General features: G+C 53.3%; 10 protein-coding genes across 10 annotated transcripts; 7 read left to right on the top strand and 3 right to left on the bottom strand.

The window, feature by feature from the left end:
- Window positions 1-209: 209 nt before the first annotated feature.
- Window positions 210-986, top strand: J4E87_010002 (uncharacterized protein; the record flags this gene model as incomplete). The annotated part of the gene is made up of 3 exons (XM_049381576.1): window positions 210-498; window positions 599-667; window positions 727-986. 3 exons carry the CDS (start codon window positions 210-212, stop codon window positions 984-986), a joined length of 618 nt encoding a protein of 205 aa, XP_049228724.1.
- Window positions 987-2,231: 1,245 nt separating this feature from the next.
- On the bottom strand, window positions 2,232-3,951 carry J4E87_010001 (uncharacterized protein; the record flags this gene model as incomplete). The annotated part of the gene is made up of 3 exons (XM_049381575.1): window positions 2,232-2,815; window positions 2,866-3,783; window positions 3,837-3,951. 3 exons carry the CDS (start codon window positions 3,949-3,951, stop codon window positions 2,232-2,234), a joined length of 1,617 nt encoding a protein of 538 aa, XP_049228723.1.
- Window positions 3,952-5,095: 1,144 nt separating this feature from the next.
- Window positions 5,096-8,299, top strand: J4E87_010000 (uncharacterized protein; the record flags this gene model as incomplete). The annotated part of the gene is made up of 3 exons (XM_049381574.1): window positions 5,096-5,724; window positions 5,771-6,752; window positions 6,800-8,299. The coding sequence occupies 3 exons, from the start codon at window positions 5,096-5,098 to the stop codon at window positions 8,297-8,299; spliced, it is 3,111 nt and encodes a 1,036-aa protein (XP_049228722.1).
- A 305-nt stretch (window positions 8,300-8,604) lies between these two features.
- J4E87_009999 (uncharacterized protein) lies at window positions 8,605-10,981 on the top strand (the record flags this gene model as incomplete). The annotated part of the gene is made up of 5 exons (XM_049381573.1): window positions 8,605-8,631; window positions 8,684-10,108; window positions 10,161-10,289; window positions 10,338-10,556; window positions 10,781-10,981. 5 exons carry the CDS (start codon window positions 8,605-8,607, stop codon window positions 10,979-10,981), a joined length of 2,001 nt encoding a protein of 666 aa, XP_049228721.1.
- A 744-nt stretch (window positions 10,982-11,725) lies between these two features.
- J4E87_009998 (uncharacterized protein) lies at window positions 11,726-13,605 on the top strand (the record flags this gene model as incomplete). The annotated part of the gene is made up of 4 exons (XM_049381572.1): window positions 11,726-12,078; window positions 12,132-13,189; window positions 13,250-13,387; window positions 13,445-13,605. 4 exons carry the CDS (start codon window positions 11,726-11,728, stop codon window positions 13,603-13,605), a joined length of 1,710 nt encoding a protein of 569 aa, XP_049228720.1.
- Window positions 13,606-15,164: 1,559 nt separating this feature from the next.
- J4E87_009997 (uncharacterized protein) lies at window positions 15,165-17,337 on the top strand (the record flags this gene model as incomplete). The annotated part of the gene is made up of 3 exons (XM_049381571.1): window positions 15,165-15,170; window positions 15,404-15,514; window positions 15,568-17,337. The coding sequence occupies 3 exons, from the start codon at window positions 15,165-15,167 to the stop codon at window positions 17,335-17,337; spliced, it is 1,887 nt and encodes a 628-aa protein (XP_049228719.1).
- A 565-nt stretch (window positions 17,338-17,902) lies between these two features.
- J4E87_009996 (uncharacterized protein) lies at window positions 17,903-18,774 on the top strand (the record flags this gene model as incomplete). Its single annotated transcript, XM_049381570.1, has 3 exons — window positions 17,903-17,906; window positions 18,026-18,086; window positions 18,141-18,774. 3 exons carry the CDS (start codon window positions 17,903-17,905, stop codon window positions 18,772-18,774), a joined length of 699 nt encoding a protein of 232 aa, XP_049228718.1.
- A 624-nt stretch (window positions 18,775-19,398) lies between these two features.
- J4E87_009995 (uncharacterized protein) lies at window positions 19,399-19,974 on the bottom strand (the record flags this gene model as incomplete). Its single annotated transcript, XM_049381569.1, has 1 exon — window positions 19,399-19,974. The coding sequence occupies one exon, from the start codon at window positions 19,972-19,974 to the stop codon at window positions 19,399-19,401; it is 576 nt and encodes a 191-aa protein (XP_049228717.1).
- Window positions 19,975-22,689: 2,715 nt separating this feature from the next.
- J4E87_009994 (uncharacterized protein) lies at window positions 22,690-23,325 on the bottom strand (the record flags this gene model as incomplete). Its single annotated transcript, XM_049381568.1, has 1 exon — window positions 22,690-23,325. The coding sequence occupies one exon, from the start codon at window positions 23,323-23,325 to the stop codon at window positions 22,690-22,692; it is 636 nt and encodes a 211-aa protein (XP_049228716.1).
- A 546-nt stretch (window positions 23,326-23,871) lies between these two features.
- On the top strand, window positions 23,872-25,230 carry J4E87_009993 (uncharacterized protein; the record flags this gene model as incomplete). The annotated part of the gene is made up of 3 exons (XM_049381567.1): window positions 23,872-23,944; window positions 24,072-24,946; window positions 25,000-25,230. The coding sequence occupies 3 exons, from the start codon at window positions 23,872-23,874 to the stop codon at window positions 25,228-25,230; spliced, it is 1,179 nt and encodes a 392-aa protein (XP_049228715.1).
- Window positions 25,231-25,356: the final 126 nt, after the last annotated feature.

Here is a 25,356-nt window from a genome sequence, read left to right as displayed (position 1 = left end):
CAGTTTACAGTTTACTCCTCAAAAGGCAGACGATGAGGTAGATGATAGAGCGCATGGAGCGACACAGCATTGGTACTCGATAATACACACCGACGGACAAATCACATGCGCCGGATAAACCTTCTGCCGATCCCTTGCTCTTACCTTTTCTGATGTCCAGCCAACCTTTGCATCTGCATTATCCTCAATTCGGCAGTCCACAAAGCAACATGGCGCCCACCTTGCCCGAAGCAGACGCTGCCGCTGCGAACACGCCCGTTGTCGCGAACACAGGATTCAGGTTGGGCGACGAGGAACAATTTTCAGATGCAAGCGACAGCGACCAATCACAGACGAGCCAGCGAAGCGCTTCCCCGAGGCGAGCAAACGGCCAGGCGCCTGCGACCAAGTCGAAGAAGAAAAAACAAAAGGACCGACGCAAGATGGGCGCATTGGCTGATGAGTTAGTCGACGTCTTGGGCGACGCCTTCTCGACGCCCCAAACCGACCTGCAGAGTGGTATGTCACGTGCTGGACATGACGATCTAACGTCTATTGATCCTACGCGCACTTGCTTTTGGCACGTGCGACCGGGGTGAGCGAGTCTAACAAGATGCAGGCCCGGTTCAGCAAGCCAACGGCGACCAAACTATGGCCATTGATTCCGAGCCTCTGGGCAAGAAGATGAGTGAGTTCTCCAATGGACCCTCAAACCTCCAGTTCACCGTCATACTAACCCCTGTCTAGACAAGCGCACCCGCCAGAATCTCGCCAGGATGCAAGCACGCAAAGAAAGAAAAGTGGCTAACCCCAAGATGGACACATCGGAAGACAAGACACTGCAAGCCCAGATGGCAGCCGCGGAGCGCATAGGCATGTCCTTGGACGCGTACCGCAAGATCGGCAGTGGCAAGGGCATGTCAAGAGCAGCCGCACGCAGAGCAAAGAAGGATGCTATCCGAAAAGAACGAGCTGCAGCCGCGGTAGACGAAATGGAGATTGGATAAAGGAGCTGAAAAGACGTGCGTGGTGGCTTGAGATAAAAGTGCGGAGAAAGCATGAAGCTAAGGAACGAGACAATCCAAAAAAGCCGATGCATCAAACAACATTTTGCCATGTCGCACGTTTTCGGACGTGATCTTGTTTTTCTGTATCTTCTCAATGCATACATGGAGACGCAAGCCAGACGCCACTGTCGTATCCCTCATGTCTCTGCCAAGTCTCACATGTTCGTATCCAAACTCTAGCGTGTCGCGACATGAACTACGGTTCCCAGCCGCCGCTGAATACTAACGTACTGTTTCTTTCGGTTCAGCTCTCTTTTTCTCGGGGAGCGTTTTCTGTCATTCTCGCTTACCGAGACAATGTCGATCGACTATCGTCCCTCGTTACCAAACGCGTGGCAACGCTTCACCGCACATCGTGGAGAAAAGCAAATGTGCAAAACAAAAATCGTTCAGTGTGGCTGGCAGATAGTACGTTGGTCCTATTTATCTGGAGATTACCCTGTTTGTTAGGCCGATACTGGCCGGCATCGTGGTTATGCTCCGCGGGGAGGATCAGGGTGATGGGTGTGATGTGAGGCGTGAAAGCGAAGAAGAAATGGTGTCACAAAAAGTAATGGTTGCATGCAGATATGTGTCACGTGAGAGAATGCTGTTGCGGACCCTCTTTTCTGCCAACGGATGCGGCCAGATAGGTTGGGGTTCTGGTGCCGCCTTTGGGGATGGAACGAGCAGAGGGGTCGTTGTCGCATGAGGAAGTTTTAGGTACCCTGATTGAGCAGATCGGATGCGTTGTGTGAGATGTGGCAAGCATGATGCAGGCAGTGTGAAGACCAAATAGGAAGGTGTGGGGAGTGGGGTTGATTGGTGGTAATGCATGGGCTGAGGAGATGAAACAGTGGAGTAATGTGGCGGAAGATTGATACAAACTGAGAGAAGACGTTCTTGATAAAGGGCATTGATGCTTTTGTATACGACATGACTGTTTCAGATCTTCGTAAACATTTAGAAAGCGTCTTGTAGAGCTTGCTACGTAAGTAGAAAGTACCTTTACTCTTACCTTTGCCACGAGCATCTATACTGGTGGCAATTATCAAGAGATAAGCAGAATCACGCGGTTTGTATCAGGTTGAAAGATGGATATTGTTCAAACGATTGGATTCTTACAAGGAGACCCAGGTCGTCAAATATCATTTCATTAAGTCAAACTTCGTTCCATCATAACGCAACCCAGCACCTACACTGCCCCTACTCATGCACATTATGAATATGCCCCGACTCATCAATCTCCACCTTCGCCCTCTTCAAACTAGCATTCCTCGGGTTAGGTGCCTCAAAGATCTCCTTGAGCTCCTCAAGCGTCTTGCCAGCCGTCTCAACAAAGAAGAAGAAGATAAGCGCAATCTCAATGCAAATCCACACAATATACACGAGATACAACTTCCAGCCAATCTTCTCGATGCCGACGGAGATACCGTAGGTGTTGACGACCATGGCGACGTTGAGGAAGAGGAAGTTGAGACCGGAGCCCTTGGCGCGAGTACGGTTTTCGAGACACTCGACGGCGTAGAGGGTTTGCAGGGGGGTCCAGCCCCAGGCGAAGAAGATGCCGAAGAGGTAGATGGAGACGATGGTGCCGTAGGCGAGGTTGTTGTCGGGAGTGGCGGTCGCGGTGAAGGCTGTGAGGAGGACGTAGGCGAAGAGACCGCCCCAGAGACCGCCCATGAGCATCTTTCTTCGGCCGAGTCGGTCGAGGAGGGTGGCGCCGTAGATGGCGGCTAACATGCTGAAGATTGGGTTGATGGCGTTGATGAGAAGTTGCTTGTTGGGATCTTGCGAAGTTAGCGCATGTCGCAGACGTATCTGTATATTGAGAACTTACCAGTAATTCCAGCGTTTTTGACCATGGCTGGCATGAAGTAGCTGACGACGTTGTTACCACTCCATTGCCCGAAGAAAGCCATGGCGATGACCATGGCCAAACGGTAGCGTGCAGCCTTGGTGTTTCCTAGCTCGCGGAAGTCCCACCACGGGTTGTCGTTGCGAGTGACAGCAAAGTCCTCGGTAATCTCGTGTAGTTGGAGCTGGACAATGGGAGAGTTGGGGTTGCCGTTTCCGTGGTACTTGGCCATGATGGCGATGGCCTCCTCCCTGCGGTCATGAGCCAGCAGCCAACGTGGCGTTTCTGGGAAGAACATGATCAAGCCCATGACGATAGTAGGCAGAATGCACTGAACAATAGTTGGGATTCTCCAAGCCCACGAAGAGTTGCCCATGTGGAGGTTCGTGCCGTACGTGGTCCATCCAGCCAAGATGTTGCCAACCCACCAGAAGTTGTTGTACATACCAGCCATGGTTCCACGGTAGGCGGGATGCGCGAGTTCGACGGTGTAGGCAGGACCAGCAGCAGACGCGATGGATGCGCCAAATCCGAGGATGAAGCGACCGGCAATGAAATGACCCATCTCGTGGGCGGTGGCTTGAACTGCGGTTCCGACGAGGACGAGCGCGCAGCCGACAGCGATGCAGATACGACGACCGTAGCCATCAGCAAGGAATCCACAGAACGGGAATGCGGCGATTTGACCAAGGTTGTAGATGATGAAGATGATGCCAGTGCTGGATCCCTCACCAGTCAGCCCGAAGGTGTTCTGGTAGGCTTTCATCGCGTTGATGGATCCCATGAGGGAGCTGTCGAAACCGTTGAGCGTAGAGACGAGGTACCCAACGCCCATGATCATGTACAGCTGGATCATGCCGCGAGACCATAACTTCGGCTTCTCTGCCTCGATAGCAGCAGCTGCATGCTGTCAGCGCATTCTTCCCGTTATCTCAGATGTAACTTTGACTTACTGAGAGCTACCGAAGCGACATTGGCCTCCTTGACGTTCGCATGCTTGTTCATGTCATCGTCAACTGCACTCAGCTGGTGCGTCACGGCGCCCATGTCTTCACTCTTCTCCGCCATCTTGAATGTGTCGCTGGCAAGGACTGGAGAGCAAGGACTGGAGAAGATCTGGAGGTGTGGAGCAGAAAAACGGGAAAGCTCTCCACTTGATGGCCGATTTGCAACGATGCGCAAGCTTTCCGGAATACTGGGTCTCTTTATAGTATACAGGCTTCTCCGCAAAACAAGTAGCGCATGCATGCAATCTTACCCCATGGCACCGAGGTATCTGCTCTACCTTCCTGACCCGATGCATGGTTTCTGCTCTGCATGCAAACTGTTGCGCTCAGGCGCCACCCGGTTGGCCAAGTATGCTTGTTGTACGGCAATAGCACCGCATTAGGGGCGGAATATTAGCGGGATTACTGGGAAATTTTCAACTTCCAAGCTCGCTATACCACGATGGTACCAAGGCCAAGTAATAGGGCCTTCTGCAGGGGCGGGCCCAGGTCCAGAAGCAGGCCGGTTAGCGGACGGACCTCCCAAATTGTACCAGCTCTGGGGCGCCACGCGCGAAGTCTTTACGAAGGTGATGAATCAAGAATTGAGCCGGTCGGTTTGGCATTGAGTCGCGATGCACCAGGCGAGGGTTAATGTGGTGTAGCTGGACTGGGCAGGCGGGGTGTGGGGATGGATTCCTGGAGTAAAGCCAGCCGAGTTGGGCAGCCGCCCCGTTGATCAGACCCCTTGGAAAGGGAAACCAGACACCTACCTCTGCGAATACAATCGTAAGAAAGTTAATGCTCCTGCAGTGCTTCTATTTGTTATAGAAACGCGTTCGGAAATCATCACAAGCTGTAAAACGCCTGTCCAAAGTTTTCCAATGTTCCATCCAACGGAGTCGGAGTGATCAAGCGAAGAACCCCCGCTCGCGCTTGCGCCCGGACGTCGCCCCATCAACCCCCCGATGCGAGCCCTTCCCAATTCCTACATGCAACATGCGCCGTTTATTGCCGACGGATTCCCTGGTCCTGTCACCTGAGAAGCAGATGGAAGGTCCTCTTGGCATCTACGACATGTGGGCGGACGGCTTCCCTCATCAGTCCAAGTCACGCTGCCTCCCGCAATACGGCCGCCTTACTGTGGGGTGTCGACAACTGTATCAAAGATAGAGGACGTAGAGCAGTGGTTCGTGGAAGTACCATCAACTTTCAATTCATCCATCATGTCTTCAGGTCAGCACCCAGCGAGCGTTCCGGACTGGAACAACCTCGATATCCTCCACAAGAACACGCTGCCTGCGCGCGCATACTTTCACAACTACGCATCTGAGGCGGATGCGCTTAGTTCCGATGTGAACAAGTCTACAACCCACAGCCTCTCCGGCACGTGGAAGTTCCAGCATTCAAACTCGCCTTTTGAGGCTCCGGAAGGATTTGAATCAACCACATTCGACACATCATCATGGAGCGACATTGCCGTGCCAGGCATGTGGCAGCTGCAGGGCTTCGGCAAAGGCCCGCAATATACCAATGTAATCTATCACATTCCGGTCGATCCTCCCAACGTGCCTTTTACCGAGAACGAGACTGGATCCTACGTTCGTAAGTTCAAGGTCCCGAAAAACCTCCAGGACGGTCAGCTTCGACTTCGATTTGAAGGCGTTGACGCAGCTTTCCACGTCTGGGTGAATGGTAAAGAGGTTGGCTATTCTCAGGGTAGCAGAAACCCTGATGAGTTTGATATTACTTCGTTTGTCGATCTCAATGCTGAGAACACCCTGGCTGTTAGTGTGTACCAGCATTGCGACGGAACGTACATCGAAGATCAAGACCAGTGGTGGCTGAGTGGCATGTGAGTATGGTCCATCGTCGAGATGAACTGAAACTCATCATCATAGATTCCGTGACGTATTCCTGGTTGGCTTCCCTAAGGCTTCCCGAATCGAGAACGTCTTTGCCCAGACGCTTCTGGACTCATCCTACACTGACGCCGAACTCAAAGTCAAGATCAGTGCGACTGGCTCTGGCAAGGTTGCAGTAAAGCTGCTGGACGCAAAGAAGCAAGAAGTCGCCTCATCCGAGGCGGATATCCAGGGTGATGGTGTGACTGAACTTAGTATCCAGGTCAAGGACCCACTCAAGTGGACTGCTGAGTCGCCAAACCTTCACCATCTTGTGGTCTCTTCTGGCGATCAAGTTATTGCCCAACGCATTGGCTTCAGACAAGTCGAGATGAAAGATGGACTTATCAAAGTCAACGGTAAGAGAGTCGTGTTCCGCGGAGTCAACCGCCATGAACATCATCCCACTCTTGGTCGTGCTGTGCCATACGAATTCATGAAAGAAGATCTTCTTCTCATGAAGCGTCACAACATCAACGCCATCCGCACATCTCATCAGCTCAACGACCCACGACTGTACGACCTCGCAGACGAGATGGGTTTCTGGGTCATCGATGAAGCAGACGTGGAATGCCATGGATTCGAAAGTATCGCCGATGCCGCGCTTTCGAAGGAGGAGCGCAACCTGCCGTTCCGTGAGCGTCAGCTTATAACTAGGGACAAGGCCGCGGAATGGACGACTGACAACCCAGATTGGACGAAGGCGTATGTGGACCGTGCGGAAGCACTCGTTAAGAGAGACCAGATGCATCCATCGATCATCATTTGGTCTCTTGGCAACGAGGGCTTCATGGGACGAAACTTTGTGGCCATGTACGAGCACATCAAGAAGTACGACGACAGCCGGCCTATTCACTACGAAGCGGATATCTACGCAGACACCATGGATATGTACTCCAGGATGTATCCCCCGCTCGACGAGATCATCAAGTTTGGTCAAGACAAGGAAAAGAAGAAGCCACTGGTGCTTTGTGAATACGTAAGTTACGCCATGTTGATGCTTACTTCTATGACTCACCGTATTAGATCCACGCCATGGGCAACGGCCCCGGTAACATCAAAGAGTACATCGATGCCTTCTACAAGTACCCAACTTTACAGGGAGGTTTCGCCTGGGAATGGGCGAACCACGGTCTTCTCACCAAGGACAAGCAGACCGGCGAAGAATTCTACGCTTATGGTGGTGATTTCGGGGAAGAGGTTCACGACTCCACCTTCGTCATGGACGGTCTTGTCAACTCCGATCATTCGCCCAACGCTGGTTTGATCGAGTACAAGAAGGCTATCGAGCCCGTACAGCTTCTAGAAGTGAATGGTTCAAAGGCCACATTCATCAACCGGTACGATTTCATTACGCTCGATCACTTGGTTTGCAAATACACATCAGTCTCCTCTTCATCCTCTGATGGGGTTACTGGAGATCTGGAAATTCCTTCTGGTATCTCGCCTGGCCAAACCTTCGAGGTGCAACTTCCCACGATCGAAGCTCGCGAGGAGGAGGTCTTGGTTAGCATCTCGTTCCAGTTGAAGGGGGCTACACCATACTTGAAGGCAGGCTTCGAGATCGCAACAGCACAGGTGCCTGTTACTCCGGTGTCGTCCTTGAGGAAGCCTCAATCATCAGGCAAGCAAGTCACCGTCGAGACAACATCCCGCAACACTCTCAAGATTACAACGGAACAAGCCACCTGGGAGTTCAACACCCTCCATGGCAGTCTCACCTCCTGGAAGCAAGGCTCGACCGAACTTATCTCCAAAGCGCCTGAAATGGATATCTTCCGCGCTCCTACCGACAACGACATCCCGCAAGACGGTTGGGACTGGAAGGACAAGCAACTCCACCACGCAAAGCCATTGACTCGCAAAGTCGAGTGGTCACAATCAGGCTCAGACACTTTCAAGGTCACCGTGCACCAACGCGTCGCACCTCCCGTCCTTTCATGGTCCATCGACTGCGCCCTCACATACACATTCAGCGCCAACGGCACCCTATCCGTCCACGTCACCGGCACACCCAAGGGCGAGAACCTACCCCGCACCCTCCCCCGCATCGGCCTCGTCCTGGAACTCCCCGCGCAATTCCAAAACGTCGAATGGTTCGGCCGCGGCTACGGCGAAACCTACCGCGACAGCAAGCTCTCCCAGCCCGTAGGCAAATACACAGCCTCCAGCATCGACGCCCTCTGGGTCGACTACGAAGTACCCCAAGAATCGGCGAACCGCACAGATACCCGTTATGTCAGCGTTACTAACGGCAGCGGCGCTGGATTGCTCGCTCAGTTCGCGGATAAGAAGAGTGAGCAGAGGAAGTTGTTTGATTTCCAGGTTAGCCATTATAGGATGAAGGATGTTGCGGCTGCGGACCATCCGCATGAGTTGAGGAGGAAGAAGAGGGAGGAGGTTGTGCTGAGGTTGGATGCGGAACATCATGGGCTGGGTAGTGGGAGCTGTGGGCCGAGGACGCTGGATGAGTATAGTTTGCTGTGCGAGCCTTTTGAGTTTGAGGTTGTGTTGCAGGCTCCATAAGTGAACATCATCACTTAGGACACAATTCGACGAGGCGGAATATAGACCAACAGTTCATTGCGCGACGATACATTCTAGATTTCCAGGTTCTGACGATTTTTTGGCTTCTCGTATCTGCAGTCCTGATGTCGGTTGTTGTTGTAGGCGGGTCGCGGTAACCTTGCGGGTGTCCTTCCACGTGCGCTACTGCTCTTTCCCTCACCTTCACCTGTCGTGACTGCCAAATTTTCGCCCACTACCACTAGCTGTTTTCCACCTCAAAACCGACCCACTGTCTGATTCTTATTTTCCCCAAGGTCAACGTTATGGCGAGTGGAACGAAGAAGCGACGTGTAAGTTTTAACGCGACTGCATCTCAGTCACGACCCAGCTAACATTCGACAGAAGTCGCAGTCTCCATCCCGCGGTACCACTTCAAAGCGCGCACGCGTGGCTTCATCCGGTACCTCAAATCGCACCCAACACCACGAACATGATTCGCACTCGTCGCGCGCCGGATCTGTCAGAAACACACAGGCGACTTCGTTACCCACCGGAGAAGACTGGGTGTTCCGCGTAAAAGTCATCTCGTCTGCAACCGACCTCGGCAATGATGTGTTCAAGAACGCAGTGCAAGGGCTCGTAAGGATCTGCTTCCCTGAGGGTATCCTCGATCAACTGGGACCGCAGGTACTGGAGCAACATATGCGTGAAGAGAAGGCGCCTGAACAAAACATCGAGAGGATGTCGGAGATCTTCCGATCCGAGATGACGAAGCATATGGTCCCCATGCTGGCTGGAACTCTCGACACAGCTGCCAAAGTCGACTCGGTCCTGAGAACTTTGTTGTCTGCCAGCGCAAGAGCTCATGGAGATAACCTTGGAGAGAACATCTTGGGTTACGTCGTTGCTGGTTTATCCCATATGAAGTCGAAGGCTCCGAGACGCTCCACGGAATGGCTAGCCGGCGGTGGCGCGGCAGCAACGGAAGAAGAAGAGGAGGGCAGTAGTGATGGAGGTAGCAGCATGAGCGATATCTCTGACAAAGAGCCTACGCCACCGCCAAAGGTGAAGAAACCCAAGAAGCGAGATAGGAAATCGCAGCGCACGCGCTCGAAGACACCGGATGACATCCTGGAAGACGTTGAAATGGATAACGATCCACCGGCGACAGTACCTAAGCAACACACATCGAAGAACAAAGACCGAAAGATTTCTTCTACATGGCAATGGCATGTTGACGCGGCAGAGCTCGCAGACGAAGACGTGGCTGAAGCCTTTCCACGCACGAGCGACCTGTTTGCGTATCACGCATTACCGATTTCTCAACGCAAGCTTGGACCCAGTGCATCAAAGAAAGAGATCAGATGTGAGATGCAGTCGCTACTCGATGGCACGCCCCAAGAGGAGTTTGAGAAGTGGGTCGAGAGTCTGCAAAAGCTACTTGATGGCGACCGCGATATGTTAGAGCGACAAGAGGCAGACTCTTCGGGTCACGAGCAGCAGTTGAGTCGCGTAACGCCGGCGCCTATTGATACACGGAGACAGACTGGGAAAATCACGAAGACGCCGTTTGATGTTCAAGGCCCGTCAAAAGCACACACGGACAAGGTTGAAAAGCCTCACAAGAGAACTGTCGTCAAGAACGAAACCACTGACAGCTCAGACGAGGTATCGGATGAACCGGACAATCAGGATGTCGAGAGGACTACACTTGCGCTCCGTCACCGATCGACCGAAGAACACGCCGTTCCCCCACCCGCGCACACAGTACAGACAGCCTTGGTACAAAGTAATAGAGGCCTTAAGAGTCGTGGAGATGTCGATGGAGTAGGTCCACTCAATTTCCATGGGTTCCAACTTTTCTTGCTAATTTTACAAGTCTTTTGGTATGCCTGTGTTGGCCCTGCTGTGGGGATCGGACAACTTGACCACTGAAGAATGTGTCAATGACGGCGCAAAGATCACATCTACCATTATGAGTCAGCTCGAACGCCGTGTCTCGGCCAAGGTAAGAACCTCGAATATATGTGCAATATCTGCGACTGACGATGTCTAGCGCATCGCTGTGGGCGGCTTCGGTGGTATAAACAAGCTTCGCACGCAAGACGAGCTGCGTGAACACATACTGAGTGCCTTCCCAGCGCCTGGAGAACCTGTAAGGTTTCTGCGAATCAAGAAAGGAATTGAAGGCAACCTAGTTCCCTGGGTCGTTGCAGAGCCATCGGCGTTTCCGGAGTTGAAAGGCATGCCGTTCGTCTTTGCTCATATACTTCCAGTAAGCCCGTAAAGATTGCACACGTTCCCATATGTCCACTAATTATTTGTATAGTCTTTACCTATTACCGTCAACCTACTTTTCGGTAAATTTGATGCTTTATCAACATTGAAAGGATCTGAGTTGTGGGATGCTGTATTACCTGCTCTCCAGCGACGAGGGATCACAGAGGTACATCGGTCCATCGGCTGCCACGATCAAGTTACTATCTAACAATCTGCCAGGCATCCATTGGCGCTGTCGACGTCGACTTCATACAACTGGAGAGTCTTACCGATACTAGCAGATACCCGTTTATAAAACGGCGGGCTCTGCTTGAGCGCATTCTACGTCGTGTGATCTTTCCACACAAAGAGAATTTCCCGGAGTTGAAGTCTACATCGGTTGTCAAGACATGGGAACAGATGACAAACCTGAGCTGGTAGCTGAGGTATCGTATTGAACTCAGGAAAATACCTAGCATGGTGTCTGCGACTGATCCAAGCATTGTTGGGTAATCTACCACGAACATTATGAATGAGGATGACACATGCATAGCAGACATCCATTAGATGAGTGTGAACTTCATATGTATGCACTCGTAGTGTCGGCATCAACAGACGACGTGCGACAGACAAACCCCCCACAATACTTTACTCTCAGACTGAAGACTTGATAGTCAGTTACGTGCCTATGTGATGCGTAGACCCAGCCAAAGCTCCCTCCAGTTTGCGACAAAACTATTCGAAGATCACCCCAAAGGTCTTCCCTACAACGTATCTCGAAAAGAAATCGCAGTCAAATTGAGCGTTTCAGCTCGCGCGATCAGACCTTACGAGCGTTCATCGCCCTGCGTGCGTGTGACACCAACCACGGCAAATCAACACTCTGATACCTCTCAAATTGCTTACATTGTAGGCGTCGTAGATGCACTCGTCTTGGAAACGCCAACATCTAGTCCAGAGGAGTGACGGCACGATAAGGCCCGAAATCGTTGGAGAAGGGTAGATGTGGGGTCTTCCAAGGTTCTCCGCAATGTGGGGAACGACACCTTCACATACGCCCACTAGCGCATCGGCACCCATGTCTTCACCCAGCCGAGAAGGCTTGTTCCTGCAGGATACATTAATGGTCAAATGTGCTAGAGATCTAGATCATCTCTTCGCAACAGATGTTAAACATTTTTCACAATGACGCCTTCACCAATGTACATCGACCCTGAATACCAGTCCACACACTTCAACCTCTTCAAAGACTCTATCACTGTTCCGCTAAAGTCGGTACTGCCGCCTGGTGTTGACCGAGATGCATTTGACAAGGCGATCGCGAAATACAAGGGTGTTGTTGGTGATGCGCAGGTGTATACAGGTGATGCATTGACCGAGTACATCGATCCGTACGAGCTGCATGAAGCGGAAGGAACTCGCAAGATGCCCAGTGCAGCCGTGAGACCAAAGAACATCGAAGAGTTACGAGACGTGTTGAAGATTTCGAACGAGTTCGGCATTCCAGTATGGACGTTTTCACGAGGAAAGAATCTCGGGTCAGTACATTCCCACGTACAAACCAGCTACAAGCCATCTAACCATCAACCAGATACGGCGGACCCGCCCCTCGCGTAACCGGCTGCGTAGCCCTCGACCTCCACCGCATGGACAAGATCATAGAAGTAAACTCTGAATACGCGTACGCCGTCGTCGAACCGGGCGTCACATTCACCGATCTGTACGACTACTGCGTCAAAAATAAGCTCAACGTCTGGCCTTCGGTGCCCTCTCTCGGCTGGGGCTCAGTCATCGGAAACACAATCGATCGCGGCACAGGCTTCACACCCACAGGGACGCACCACCAACACATCGCCGGCGTGGAAGCCATGTTGGCGAACGGCGACCTCGTCCGAACAGGCCAGTTCGCCATGTCCAACTCCCCATCCGCACACCTCTCCAAGTTCTCATTCGGACCCAGCATCGAAGGCCTGTTCCTGCAGTCCAACCTCGGTATCGTGACTAAACTAGGTATCTGGCTCACGCCCGCACCCCAAGCCTTCATGTCCTGCTCATTCGACATGCCGGATTTCGAAGACGTGGAAACGATTGTCGATATCTTCGGGCCGTTGCGACGCGACGGGCTGCTTCCCAATACCGTCTATGTGTCCAATGTGACGGAGTGGCTGGGCATGATGGGCCCGAGAGAAGACTTCTGGCCACACGATACTTCGATACCGGATTGGAGGATCAAGGAGTTACAGAAGCAGTTTGATCTGGGTTATTGGAACGCCAAGTTCGGCCTGTATGGCGCGAAGGATGTGATTCAAGCGCATTTCGACGAGCTGAAGAAGATTATTAGGGAGAAAGCGCCGAAGGGAAGGTTGGTTGGTAAGATCTTTTCTGCGCCGGATGGAGAGACTTTGGATCCTACATCTGTTCCTGAGATGGATGGGGGGTTCTTCGTTGGTATACCGACGCTCTGGTCGCTTCCTATGGTGAAGTTCCGCCTGCCAAAGTCCGGGGGTGGCATTGGTGCGCATTACGACTACAGCCCTATTATTCCTTCCAAGGGCAAAGAGATTCTGGACTGGGTCAAGACGGCGAAGAAGATCTGTGAGAAGGATAACTTTGATTTGTTCTGTGACTTCTTTATGCATGAGCGTCATGGTAAGATCGGACTCCTAAGCGGTGGATGATGACATATACTGACGTCGATACCTTATCTAGTCATTTTCGTCAACATGTTCACGTTTGACAAGACAAACGCGATGCATCGGAAAGCGGTGCAGAACATCTTTGATGGCCTGTTCGAGGCGGGTAAGAAGAGGGGATACAGCAAGTATCGCAGCCACGTCAACACCATGGGTATGTGTTATATCTTCTGCCTCGAGATTGCCTGTCAGTCGCTAACTTCTTACCCAGATCGTGTCGCTTCGCTGTATGATTTCAACGATCATGCGTATCGAAGGTTCGTCGAGACGATCAAAGACGCCGTCGATCCTAATGGTATACTGTCGCCTGGTAAGCAGGGTATCTGGCCAAAACGGTTCCGAGGGGATGAGGTATCAAAGGCGCATCTATGAGGCGTAGTATTGGTGTGGATGTCGAAGGAGGAAGCGCAGAAATGGACATGTACATTATTGCTTGGACTTGGAGATAGAAGCCTCCAAATGCATGAGTGCAGGCGTCTCAGCTGGCCAGCTTGGTCCAGTATTCAACGTGTCATTATGACACGTCGTGGTGTTGCCCTGGAATTGCGCTCATCATTCAGCTGATTCAGCGAGATGGGGTCGACAACGAAACATAGACGAGGGCAAGACCATAGCAGCCGAATGCGTGTTTAAGCTCGAAGCCCGATCAATGGGAGCTGCCTTAGGAAATCGTCAAGGCACGGCGTCCACTGCACATCGAAGCTCGGATCGTCACAACAACCAGCACAGAGTATGAACTGAAGAAAGATGTATGTCCAATTATAGTCCTACACATCCACAGAAGAATATGGGTAGGGTGGAGAAGACACGGCTCTGCTAAAAACCAATATTAATCTCCCACAAAGAGAAAAGTTGCTTCCTGGCCATGAAGACGAGCCAGGGAGCAGGCAAGAGTGGGGTAGTAGCATAACAACGCGCACAGCAGCGACGACTCTCCGAACAACAAACATTGATCATTCGGTGTCGAGCACGTGCCGCAAGCTGTGCATCGCGAGGTTGTTGGTGAGGAGAAGAACGAGCCAGAGCTTGGTTTTACGTGTGAAGAATTTAGCCCGCTCGGACCCCCGTCTTTGTCAGCATGGCTTGGCGCTGCCCGCGCGCCTGAAAAGCTCGTCGCAGCTCGGCCTCACCTTCCCTTCCATATTCACAAAATCACAATGGACGATTAATCAACGGCTATACTGAGCTCTTCATCTCTATAGTTGTCATATTTGCGTCACTAGAACAATACCTGGCACTTTTAGGCTTTTTGCTACGATTTCTATGTTGCTTGAAGCCACCTGCGTGACCATACATTCTTTTGAACAGTGTTGATAGTTTCGAACGTGCTCTTTGCGTGTGCTTGACTAGCTGGGAAGATTCCTTCTCTAGAGTACCTGAGAGCTGACGACGGCAATGTCTGTCAGCCTTGGATCGTATCTGCGGCAACGAAGACGGCGGCCTCGGCCTTACCAAAACCAGATCGGCAGCGTCTACGAGTCGCGCCACCCAGCCTGCACGTCGTTCATGCGCTGTCGTAAGCTGTTCCACGCCCATCGGGTTGGGAGGTCGATGATGCACTTTTGGGCGGAGGGCAGCAAGCTCAGACAGGGGCATGATGCCGTATATAGACCAAAAACGCAGGGTTCTGGAGCTTGTGCGGATGCCATGTGTGAAGTGGAACGGATGCATTACTCGTCATCGCGCGTGTCAACTAAGGGCCCTACGAGCTCCCCTTTCTGTGCTCATGTTTTGCTTTGCGATGGACTTGTTCATTCTCTGGTAATCTTAGCTACGCGCCCTCTTGCCGTCCGTCCTGCCCCCTTTCCCCGCGCGTATTGCTCTCGTGCACGTTCTGCCGCTCCCCGATCTTCAACCTCCGCCCGAACCGCTTCCTCCTTCCAGACTGGACGACATGGCGTCGGCCTTGAACAAACGCCAGCAGGCGCGTAATGAGCGTGCGCTGCAGGATCTCATCAAGACGGTCCCTGGAAACGGGACATGCGCCGACTGTGGCGCGCGGAATCCAGGTACGTAGGGCAGGCGCATCTCGTTGGGCTCTCAGATGCTAACCAGGTCATACAGGATGGGCAAGCTGGAGTGTAAGTCTACCCATACCACGAAGCGAAACCGTACCCCTCTACGAGCCGATCATCCCTCGACCGTGAGCCCAAACTGACGTCTGCTGTAGCTGGGCATCTTCCTGTGCATGCGATGCGCGGCCCTACATCGGAAGCTGGGAACGCACATCTCCAAGGTCAAGTCCTTGAGTATGGACAAGTGGGACAATGCGCAAGTAGACGTAAGACTTATTAGTCCTCCGCGGTTCATGTCGGATTGCTGACACCTGTGTAGAACATGAAGCGCATTGGCAATCTCGAGTCGAACAAGACGTATAACCCGCGCAACGTCAAGCCCTCCATACCCATCGACATCGACGAAGTAGACAGTGCCATGGAGAGATACATACGGGCAAAATACGAGCAGAGAATATACTTGGATGCTTCGCGACCGGGCACGCGACAGAACACAGGCAGCACGAGCTCTGAGGACCGGCCACCGCCATTACCGCCGAAGCCCACCGGCCGGTTTGGATTTGGATTGCGAAAGGCCTCCACGACACGCGATCTCACTCCTCCGCTGTCACCAGGTCTGGGAGGGTTCAGCCAACACGACCAGTCGCCGCCACGCATCAACAAGCCTTCTAGGGTGTTCGGCTCTAACATACACACTTCTGGTGATGGCTTGGACTCGAAACTTACAACTCTCCGGGATATGGGCTTCCCAGACGATAAGCGCAACGCCACGGTGTTGAAGGGGCTGAATGGGAATCTGGACCGGGCAGTGGAGGCTTTGATTCGACTTGGAGAGCAGGATCCTGGCAGATCGAGAGGAAGCACACCGACACCGGCCTCGCAGCCTGCGTCCAATGGCATTTCGTTCGACACAATCAGCACCGCACCCCCTACCGCGTCTTCTACGAACCCGTTCGATGCGTTAGACGCTCCCGCGCAGGCTCCTCAACAGCAACCCCAACTCGCTCCTCTTCAGACTCAACAAACGTCCTACAATCCATTTCTACAACAAGCGCCCCAGGGATATGCTCAGCAACAGGCCTCTCAAGGATACGTCCAGCAACAGGTGCCCCAGCAACAGCAGCAGCAGCAAAACTTCGGCTATCAACAAAACCCATGGGATCAACAGCAGCAAAGCCTCGAACAGACGTTTCAAGGCATGCAGATATCGCAACAGCAACCTCAACAACCCTTATTCCCGAACCGAACTGGAGGCTACGCTGACTCAACACCCTCGTCTTTCGCCCAAACGAACCCGTACAACCAGTCGTTTACTCCGCCACCGATGCCGCAAATACCCGAACAATACAGCGCCTTCTTCGCGCCGCAACAGCCACAGTATCAGTCCATGTCCAATCCCTCAAGCCCAGGAAATCCGTTCTTGAGATCGTCGAAAAGCCAAATGTTTACACCGACCAATCTGGCAAGTGCGAATCCCTTTGGGCAGCCAACGATGCAACAGCAACAGCAACAGATGTCTCAGCCGATGTCTGCTCCGCCACAGCCACAGATGCCTAATCCTTGGTCGCAGCAAATGCAACAACAGCAGCAGCAGCAGCAGCAGCAAATGCAACAGCCACAGCAACAGTCACAACCGCAGTACAATCAGGTCTCAACTCCGCAATCGGCGAACCCGTGGCAGACCCAGCAACCAGGCTTCCAAAACCAGGATCCACAACAAAACTATCAGACCCAGCAGCAGAGTTTTCAGAATCAACAGGCACTATACCAACAGCAAAGCTCCAATCCCTTCGACAAGAACGCCTCGATCCTTTCGCTATACAATCAGCCTCAGCAGGCTCCTCAGCAAGCGCCGCAGCAACAAACTCAACCAACAGCTGTGCAAGCTTCAACGCCTGCGGCACAAGTACCTGGACGCGCGAACCCGTTCGGTAACATGACCGGCGCACCACAAGGGCAAGCACTGTCCGCCGCACAAACGCCCGGCCTCAGACATGTCAGCAATGAGAGCGTGGACTTTTCTGGATTAATGAGTGGACGGCATTCTCCTGACGCATTCGCCGGCCTAAGTTCGAGTTTCAGGCGGTAGATATGATTGGTATTGCATCACCTCTTCCTTGGACGGAGGCCTATGAGGAGATCCTTTTCTTTGTTGATACTTTTGATGGAGGGAGTGTGTTATTGGATATGATTGAAGAGATGGTTTGGAGGCATTGGAAGGCTGAGATTGAGGGGGGGTTGATCGAGGTTTGTTGTATGATACCTAGCTAGGACGTGCGCTGCATCGGCTTAACACTAATTACTATTCCATTCTATGTACCTAAAGATGTCTCCAACTGAAATGATGCAGACGAAACCTTAAATCCCTGTGATGCGTCCGTGTATAGCACATGATCTGCAGGAATACCCAAGCACATGGTTTCAGGGTTGCTTTTTCACGTGCAAACGTGAAGCCACTGTGGCTAGACCTCTCGCGTCTACGTCATTGCTCCGACCCGCGTACCTGTCCCTGAACTTCGCACCACTATACCCACAACCTACACCCTACATCCTCACTTACCTGAACTTTGCTCACTGCTTTGATCGCCTTCCTAACACTTAATCTAAACACTACTTTCCAGTTCGAATTCCAATCTGCGATACCAGCCAACATCATGGGTGAGATACACAGCAGCCTAGCGATAACGTCCAACTAACACCACGCAGCTCCCCAACCAGACTACTGTACGCGCACGCAACTATCTAATTCCTACCCGAAAGCTCATTCAACACCATAGACAAAACCCTCGAGGTCGACTCGAAAGCAACCCAACAGCAAATCCGCGATGCCTACAAAAAGTACCACCTCACCCACCCCACAAACCTCCATCCAATCTAACACTCCCCCCACAGAGCAGCGCTAAAGCACCACCCCGACCGCGTCCCCTCTGACTCCCCCGAGCGCGCAAGCCGCACAAAGCGCTTCCAACAAATCAACGACGCCTACTACACTCTATCAGACGCGACACGGCGCCGCGACTACGACGCCGCACGCACCTACAACAGTTTCACAGGCAGCACCGCAACACCCGACTCTGATTTCGAAGAAGACATCCCAGGAAATGCGGGTGCGGGCGCAGGCACAGGCGGCGGCTTCGCCCAAGGCTTCCCCTGGTCCGCCTTTGGTTTCGGCAGCGCCGCACCCGCCGGCAACACCGAAGAATCGCACAACCGGTTCTCCGAAGAGCAGTTTGGTGGTATCTTCGAGGAGATGCTTAGGGAAGAGGGGATGGCGGATCAAGACGCGCATCCGACGTCAAAGTTTTGGAGTATAGTCGGCGGGTTGAGTGGAGGGGCTATGGGGTTTATTGTGGCCAACTTCCCCGGTATGGTTGCGGGGGCGGTCGCGGGGAATAGACTCGGGGCTGTGAGGGATACGAAGGGGAAGAGTGTTTATGCGGTGTTTCAGGAGATGCCGCAGGCGGATAAGGCGAGGTTGTTGAGTGGGCTTGCGGCGAAGGTTTTTGCTAATGTCGTTTCTGGGTGAGTGGGAATGAGGGGGAGGGAAGGAGGGATGGGATGGGCTACGTGGACTGTATGAATGACGATATCCTTGGAGTTTAGCTGGGAACCTGAGTATCTTTTCACTGTTGGTTTAGATTGGATAATCTACTACACGTACTTCACAGGCTTGATGATATCAGTTCGTTGCACGCATGATGTGAGTAGTAGGGTATAAGAAGAGCAAGTTTTGATTTGCATCTGAACGCCAGGCAGGTCCAAGCCTACGCAAAGGAGGGATATCTCTAACGAAAAGAAAAAAAGAAGAAAGCTAAACAAGCCATAACGGAAAAGAACAGGAGAAAACGTCGTCAAACGTCTCCCCACATCGCGCCGTCGTAACGTCGTGCAATAAGAAAAAGCCCAAAGGCAAAAACAAAAAGTACCACCTTTTTCCCCACATCACAGCCCCTTCCAATACTCCCACTTCCTCGCCATCTCCTCACTCATAATCTGCGGCAAAGCCTGTTGTTGCAGAGGATCACTCCTCTGCTCCTCATGTCACCAATCACTTCCCCCTCTCGTCAGATTCCCAACCACCCTCGTAATAGTAAGGACGTTCTCGACCGTTCCTAGAAGAGGAAGCTCGAGTCAGCTCCTCTTCAACTCTTTACATGAACTTGCTTGCCATACTCGCCAGACTAGCCAGGCCGCCGATGCCAGAAGAGACGCTCTGCATGTCGATGTTGCCGAGGCCGGCCATCATGCCTCCGCCGCCGTTACTCGGGGCGCTCCGCGTGTTCTCGTAGCCGTAGCCCTGGCTGCCGTAGTAGCCGCCGCTGCTGCTGGCGCCCCTGGTGTTGTAGTTGGTGTTGGTGTGCCCTGAGCCAGCGTACCCGCCTCTCGCACCCGGTCCCCCCATCTCAGGTAGGTTGACGCCGAACTGGCGCGCGAGTTTGTGCAAGACGCCGCCGGAGACGAGGGGCATGATGACCATGAAGAAGACTTTGTAGGGGTGGCGTTGGGCGTAGCGCCAGATTTCGCGGAGGAAGTGTTGCAGTTTCTTGTACAGGTGTTGCATGTAGCTGTCGCGGGGTGAGCGCTTGTAGCGCGACGTGGAGCTGTGGTGGCGCGAGGACGCCGAGTACGACGACGAGGCGTAGCCAGGGCGGTATCCGGATGAGGAGCGGCGCGAGGGTGAGCCCCCTGTTGAGAAGGGGTTCCAGGAGCTGCTGCCGTAGCCCATGGTGGCGGGGCGTGGGGTGTGGGTTGAGGAGGGGAGGAGTAAGGTTGGTTTAGGGTGTATGGACGCCGAAAGGGGTGTTGTTGATACTCCGAGGGTTGATGTTGATGAGCGACGGGATGAATGCGCGCGAGCGACAGAAGCCGGGATGCGGTGGTGTAAAGTGTATTGATCCGCCCAGCGCATTCAGCGCAAGATAACTCTTGATATGCGCGGTGATGAGGTTTAGCGACAACAACGACTCTATGACTGTGAGTCTTGAAGCCAGCGCAACAGTATCCAGTGGACTAGAAGAGAGCAGTCGCAACACACAACCGGTGAAGGGATGTGGGTCTCTTGGGCTTCAATCGCCTCCTCTTTTGCCTCACTTCAGCTCAGGTTCTTCCCTGCTTCCTTGACCCTGCCTTGGCCTGATGCGCGGTGCCCTACTAGCCAACTAATTCGAGGCTATAGCAACCCAACTTTCTCACACTATGACAACACAGGCCACCGTGCGCAAACGACGACTCCGACGGGAAAACGTGGGTAAAATGAGTCAAGGACTAGTAAGGAACACGTCGACGGGTAGAAAAAGACCACAAAAGATGGCACGGTTGGGGAATTGCGCTGATGAGGGAAGGAACTTTGGCCAGCTTAAAGATGTGCGCGAACTTGTGGAGCAAGCAGAGGAATGATCGTCGCAGACTAACTGACCGCTTTTTGGTGGTTGGGCGTAGCCGGACGTAGCCCTGCAGGTACCCCCAGTCTCCGATTTATGCGACATCTCGGATCCCACTTGTGCACCATGTGCGATGATGTGCGTGAACCATGAAAATCACGGAGATTATTCGTCTCTACGCGAGACGAGTGCAACACAGGTGACCAAAACTTCTTCCATCAATATTGGTTATTCTTTGATGGCTACCCGTGACTTTTGACGTGATCGCGATCGAAACAGCCGTTATGCAACGGCCGTTGTGCGCGTACCCTTGTCGCATAAGTGTCTAGAAAACCGTTGCAAGTGTTCGAGACCCAGATGCAGCTGCAAGATGCAGATGCAGCACACGCAATATGGCATTCAACAAATCGTGCTAAGGGCTGGATTGAGGGGACAGACCCGTTCCTGCATGCGCTCCTTGCCCAGTTCGAGACACGTTTGACTGATTTAAGAGTCAGATCGAATGACTGTTATCGAACAACACACCTCAGTGGAGCAAGCAATACATATATTTATCAGTACAACAGGAATATCAAGGGCCCACTACATACGTGGCCGTCTTCGAGGCCACTATCTTGTATGCAATGTCTACGAAAGCAAGAATCAATTGGATCAGGAGCGTCAGATTGGAGAGCGGGGGGTTTGTGCAATGTACAACTACATCGAGATGCTTCAACCTTTCTTCCTACTTTTACCGCTCTTCCGCCGCCTCTCAACTCCATGGCCACTTCCTCTGGCAGCTTCCTGAGGTTGAGCTGGAGTAGCAGAGCTTGATGCTTGCGCAGTCAAAGCCGGGTCTGCATGGCTGACATGGCTACGTGCTGCAGGTGCCGCTCGCTGAAGTGATGCCGATGCAGCAGCAGGGACAGGGACACGTCGGGGCACTGATGTGTAGCTAGCTTCAGACACGGCCGAACTTACACTCCGTGTATATTGCGGTTGAGGCGAAGTCGGCGATGTAGAGGACGTAGGACTGAAGTTGTGATACTGGTAAGGCTCCACAGGGAACGGAACAAGCCCAGCGGATTGAATAGAAGACGATCTTGTGCGTGACCCGTGTGGCAGATCAGCCTCGTATGCAGCCTGTCGAGAGGATATACGACCTTGCCGTGGAGGTGTGGCGGGGCGATAATCAACCACAGATTCTGGAAACGCGCCGAGCATTTCTCGAGAAAAGCTGGCGTGTGATGGCGAAGGGACGTAGTGACTAGCATCAGACGCGGAACGGGACGCTGGACGTGGAGATTCCCGTTCCCGTTCCAGGCTACCCTGGTAAGGATTGATGGGCGCATACACAGACTGTCCGTCGGGGCCAGGTATGACGAAGCCGGGTGGCGGTGCACGGCTATCTGTGGTTGATACGGTAGATGTACGTTTGCGACTGCTGGGCTTCTCCTTCGACTTTGATCCAAAGATTGAACTTCGCTTCTGATCTTTCTTCGATCTAGAGGAACTGCCGTGCTTGCTAGTCGCATCGTCTCTAACCACACTTGTGGGGTCGTTGAGGTAGGAAGCACTGTTCGGCCGAGAGTGGATTTCAGGGCGAACTGCTGTTGTCCTTGATCCGCGAAGTCGTGAATCATACGCGCGTAACTCTTCTGGACTAAGTGATACGTTTGGATTACCCGCTGCTCTTGCTATCCGAATCTTATCGAGTACGCGGCGGAATAGTATTTCCTCGTATTCAGCGGTATCGAAGTCGTCGCCGAGATACTCATCATAATCCTGTTGATGACCACGATCCTGGTATGTTGCCTCACCCAAAGCTGCTGCCCTGCCCTCCCAGGCACTAATATCCATATCATTAAAGTAAAGCTCATCCGGATTGATGCTCCTGCCGTTCAAAGCCGGCTGAAACGCCTGATCTAATACAACGCCACCCTTCTCATCGTCGCTATCCAATTCTTGAAACCTGTGCACGTCGTTCTGTCCCCCCTCGTAGTATCTCCCTACACCCGACGAGCCCCCTGGTGGTCTTCCCCAGCGGGGCATAGTGTAAGGAGGAGTTCGCGGCCGACCACCTAGACCGCCTCCTCGGAAAAAGCTGACTCGATGGGCTTGTCCAAAAATGCAGCGTGGCCCACGACGGTGACGCCAGTTGCGCCAATGAGCCAGAGAACAGTGGAAAAGGGCGAGGCCCAGAGTCCGAGGGGAATCGCAATGACGAAGAGCGTAGTGTACAGCTGGGAGGTGCTCGCGCGCCAGCTACCGAGCTGGAGATCATTGCCCTCTAGCTTGCCGATTCCAAACATACCACCGACTACGAGGATGATGACAAAGAGCAGCATCAAGTTGGTGAGCAGGCTGTAGATGCTGAGCATGACGAAGACGGCGGCATAGTTGCTCGAGAAGTAGCCCAAGTTGTAGTTGACCCTGCTCTGAACCTCGCTGAAGTTGGCGGGCTTGGAGACGCGCTTGAAGTCGAAGAACTCGGAGATGGGTCGCAGGTTGGCGAATCGCGAGGAGACTGAAGTGGAGCGGATGCTGTCGAAGCGTCCGCCCAAGTTCATCCTGGATGTCAGGGCATCGATGGGGATGCTGAAGCGAGACATGACGGAAGGTGTGTGGGTCGTGATTTCGGGGGGTGGTGTTTGTTGGCGCTGGTCGGGGGTAATGAGGGTCTGCTGTTGTTCTTCGAGATCTTTAGGGGAAGTCATGGTCAGTTCAGCTGCGGATAGTGGTGGAGATCGAGGGAAGGCTGGAGATGTGTCCTCTAGAGGGGAGGGAGGTGGAATTGTATGGAGTAGATGGCTGCCTTACGTGGATGGGAAAGAGTCGCGAGAGAGTGAATGCGCTGACGCGGCTGAAGTGAGTGTAGATGGAGTGCAAGTCGAGTTGTTGAGGAGGTTGCGTGTCGCTGACCGTATGGGAACTTTTGTTGGCCCCTGCCGCGAATCCCGTAGTTCAGGGTCGCGCCTGCCCACCGACACAGCCACACGCTCAGCCGCGTCTCACATGCAAGTCGTGAAGAGGCCACATTTTTTGTTTCAATTGCAGAGACTTGGAGTGAAAGCGGAGAGTGACTGCACTGCGTAGAGAGCCTCTTTATCGCGCAGGCCTGCTACACCTGTGTCCCGTCGACAGCGGTCAGACTAATTGGGCCACGTTCCGTCACTCGCGGCACTACTGGACATCTGGCGGCACAAGCCTGCAGCCTCCCTATCACTTGCTCGCAGACCAGCCAAACTTCATCCACCCCAGCCATGAGATCTCACGCGTTGCTCGCATTGGTCTTGTGCCTCTTTGCAGCATTCGCCGCTGCCTGGACCAAAGAGGGTGCGTATTCCAATTGCATGTCGTCTTCAAGTGCATGCTTGCGGCCACATATGCGCCTTCCCCACATGCATTTCCCCAGCTCCAGCTCATGTGCAACTGCGAGCTACTTGCTGACAGCGCACTGCAGACCACGAAATCTTCCGCATCCGTGACGAAGTCGCCAAAGCAGACGGCGCCAACATCACCTTCTACGATCTCCTCGGCGTTAAGCCCAGCGCGTCCCAAGACCAATTGACCAAGGCCCTCCGCAAGAAGTCGCGCGAACTCCACCCGGACAAGGCCCGCAAGAACTTTGTCACCGAATATGCGAAGACCAACCCAGCGGGAAAGAAGCCGTCCAAGAAGGAGACCGACGCGCACCTGAAGAAGGTCACCGCTGCCTACCAGCGTCTCTCGGTCGTGGGAAAGCTGCTCAAGGGCCCTGAGCGCGAGCGTTACGATCACTTCCTGAGGAACGGCTTCCCAGCATGGAGGGGCTCTGGCTACTACTACGAGCGCTTCCGCCCTGGCCTCGGCTCCGTCATCTTCGGTCTACTCGTCGTTCTCGGTGGAGGCTTCCACTACTTCGCCCTGGTCATGGGATGGAAGCGCCGCAGGGACTACGCCGAGAGGTTCGTCCGCCAGGCGCGCAAGACTGCTTGGGGTGACGAGAGTGGTCTCCAGGGCATTCCTGGAGTTGACGCCGGCGCCGCCCCTGTGAACGCCCAGCAGTTCGAGAACGAAACCCCCGAAGAGACTCCCGAGGATGTTGGCCCACGCAACCGTCGAGAGCGACGCGCCATGGAGAAGGATGCGAAGAAACCCAAGAAGGCGCAAGCTGCCAAGAAGGCGCGTGACGACGGCATCAGCACCCCAGTCGAGGCAGAGGTCATCTCCGGTCCCCAGGGAGCCAAGAAGCGTATTGTCTCTGAGAACGGCAAAATCCTAGTCGTTGACTCCGTTGGCAATGTCTTTTTGGAAGTCGAGAACGAGGATGGCATGAAGGGCGAATACCTTGTCGACGTACGTATACCTATCCAGCTTTGCAACACATTACATCCACTAACAGCATCCAGCCCGACGAGGAGCCCCAGCCCACCATCTACGACACCCTCCTATTCAAGCTCCCCATGTTCGCCTACAACCAAACCGCCGGACGCATCCTCGGAAAGAAGGAATTGCTTGACAAGCCACTGGTCGAAACATCCAACCTGACTGAAGAGGAGGCCGCCATCCAGAACGCCACCGCGCCCAACCTCAATGGCGAAGCAAGGAAACGCAAGGCCATGGCCAAGAAGGCAAGGTAGCCATATGTACACGAACGCTACAACGCTACGGCGTTGCAAAATTTAGCATCGATGTTTGGTGGTAGATAGACAAAAAGGGTACTGGACTATGCATTTGTGTAAGATATAGATGAACCATAAGGTGTC

This window comes from Alternaria ethzedia, assembly GCF_023757985.1.
Source record: "Alternaria ethzedia strain BMP 0044 chromosome Unknown scaffold_41, whole genome shotgun sequence".
Lineage (NCBI taxonomy): Eukaryota > Fungi > Ascomycota > Dothideomycetes > Pleosporales > Pleosporaceae > Alternaria > Alternaria ethzedia.
Note: the sequence above shows the minus strand (reverse complement) of the source record. Positions and strands in the feature narration are given on the sequence as shown.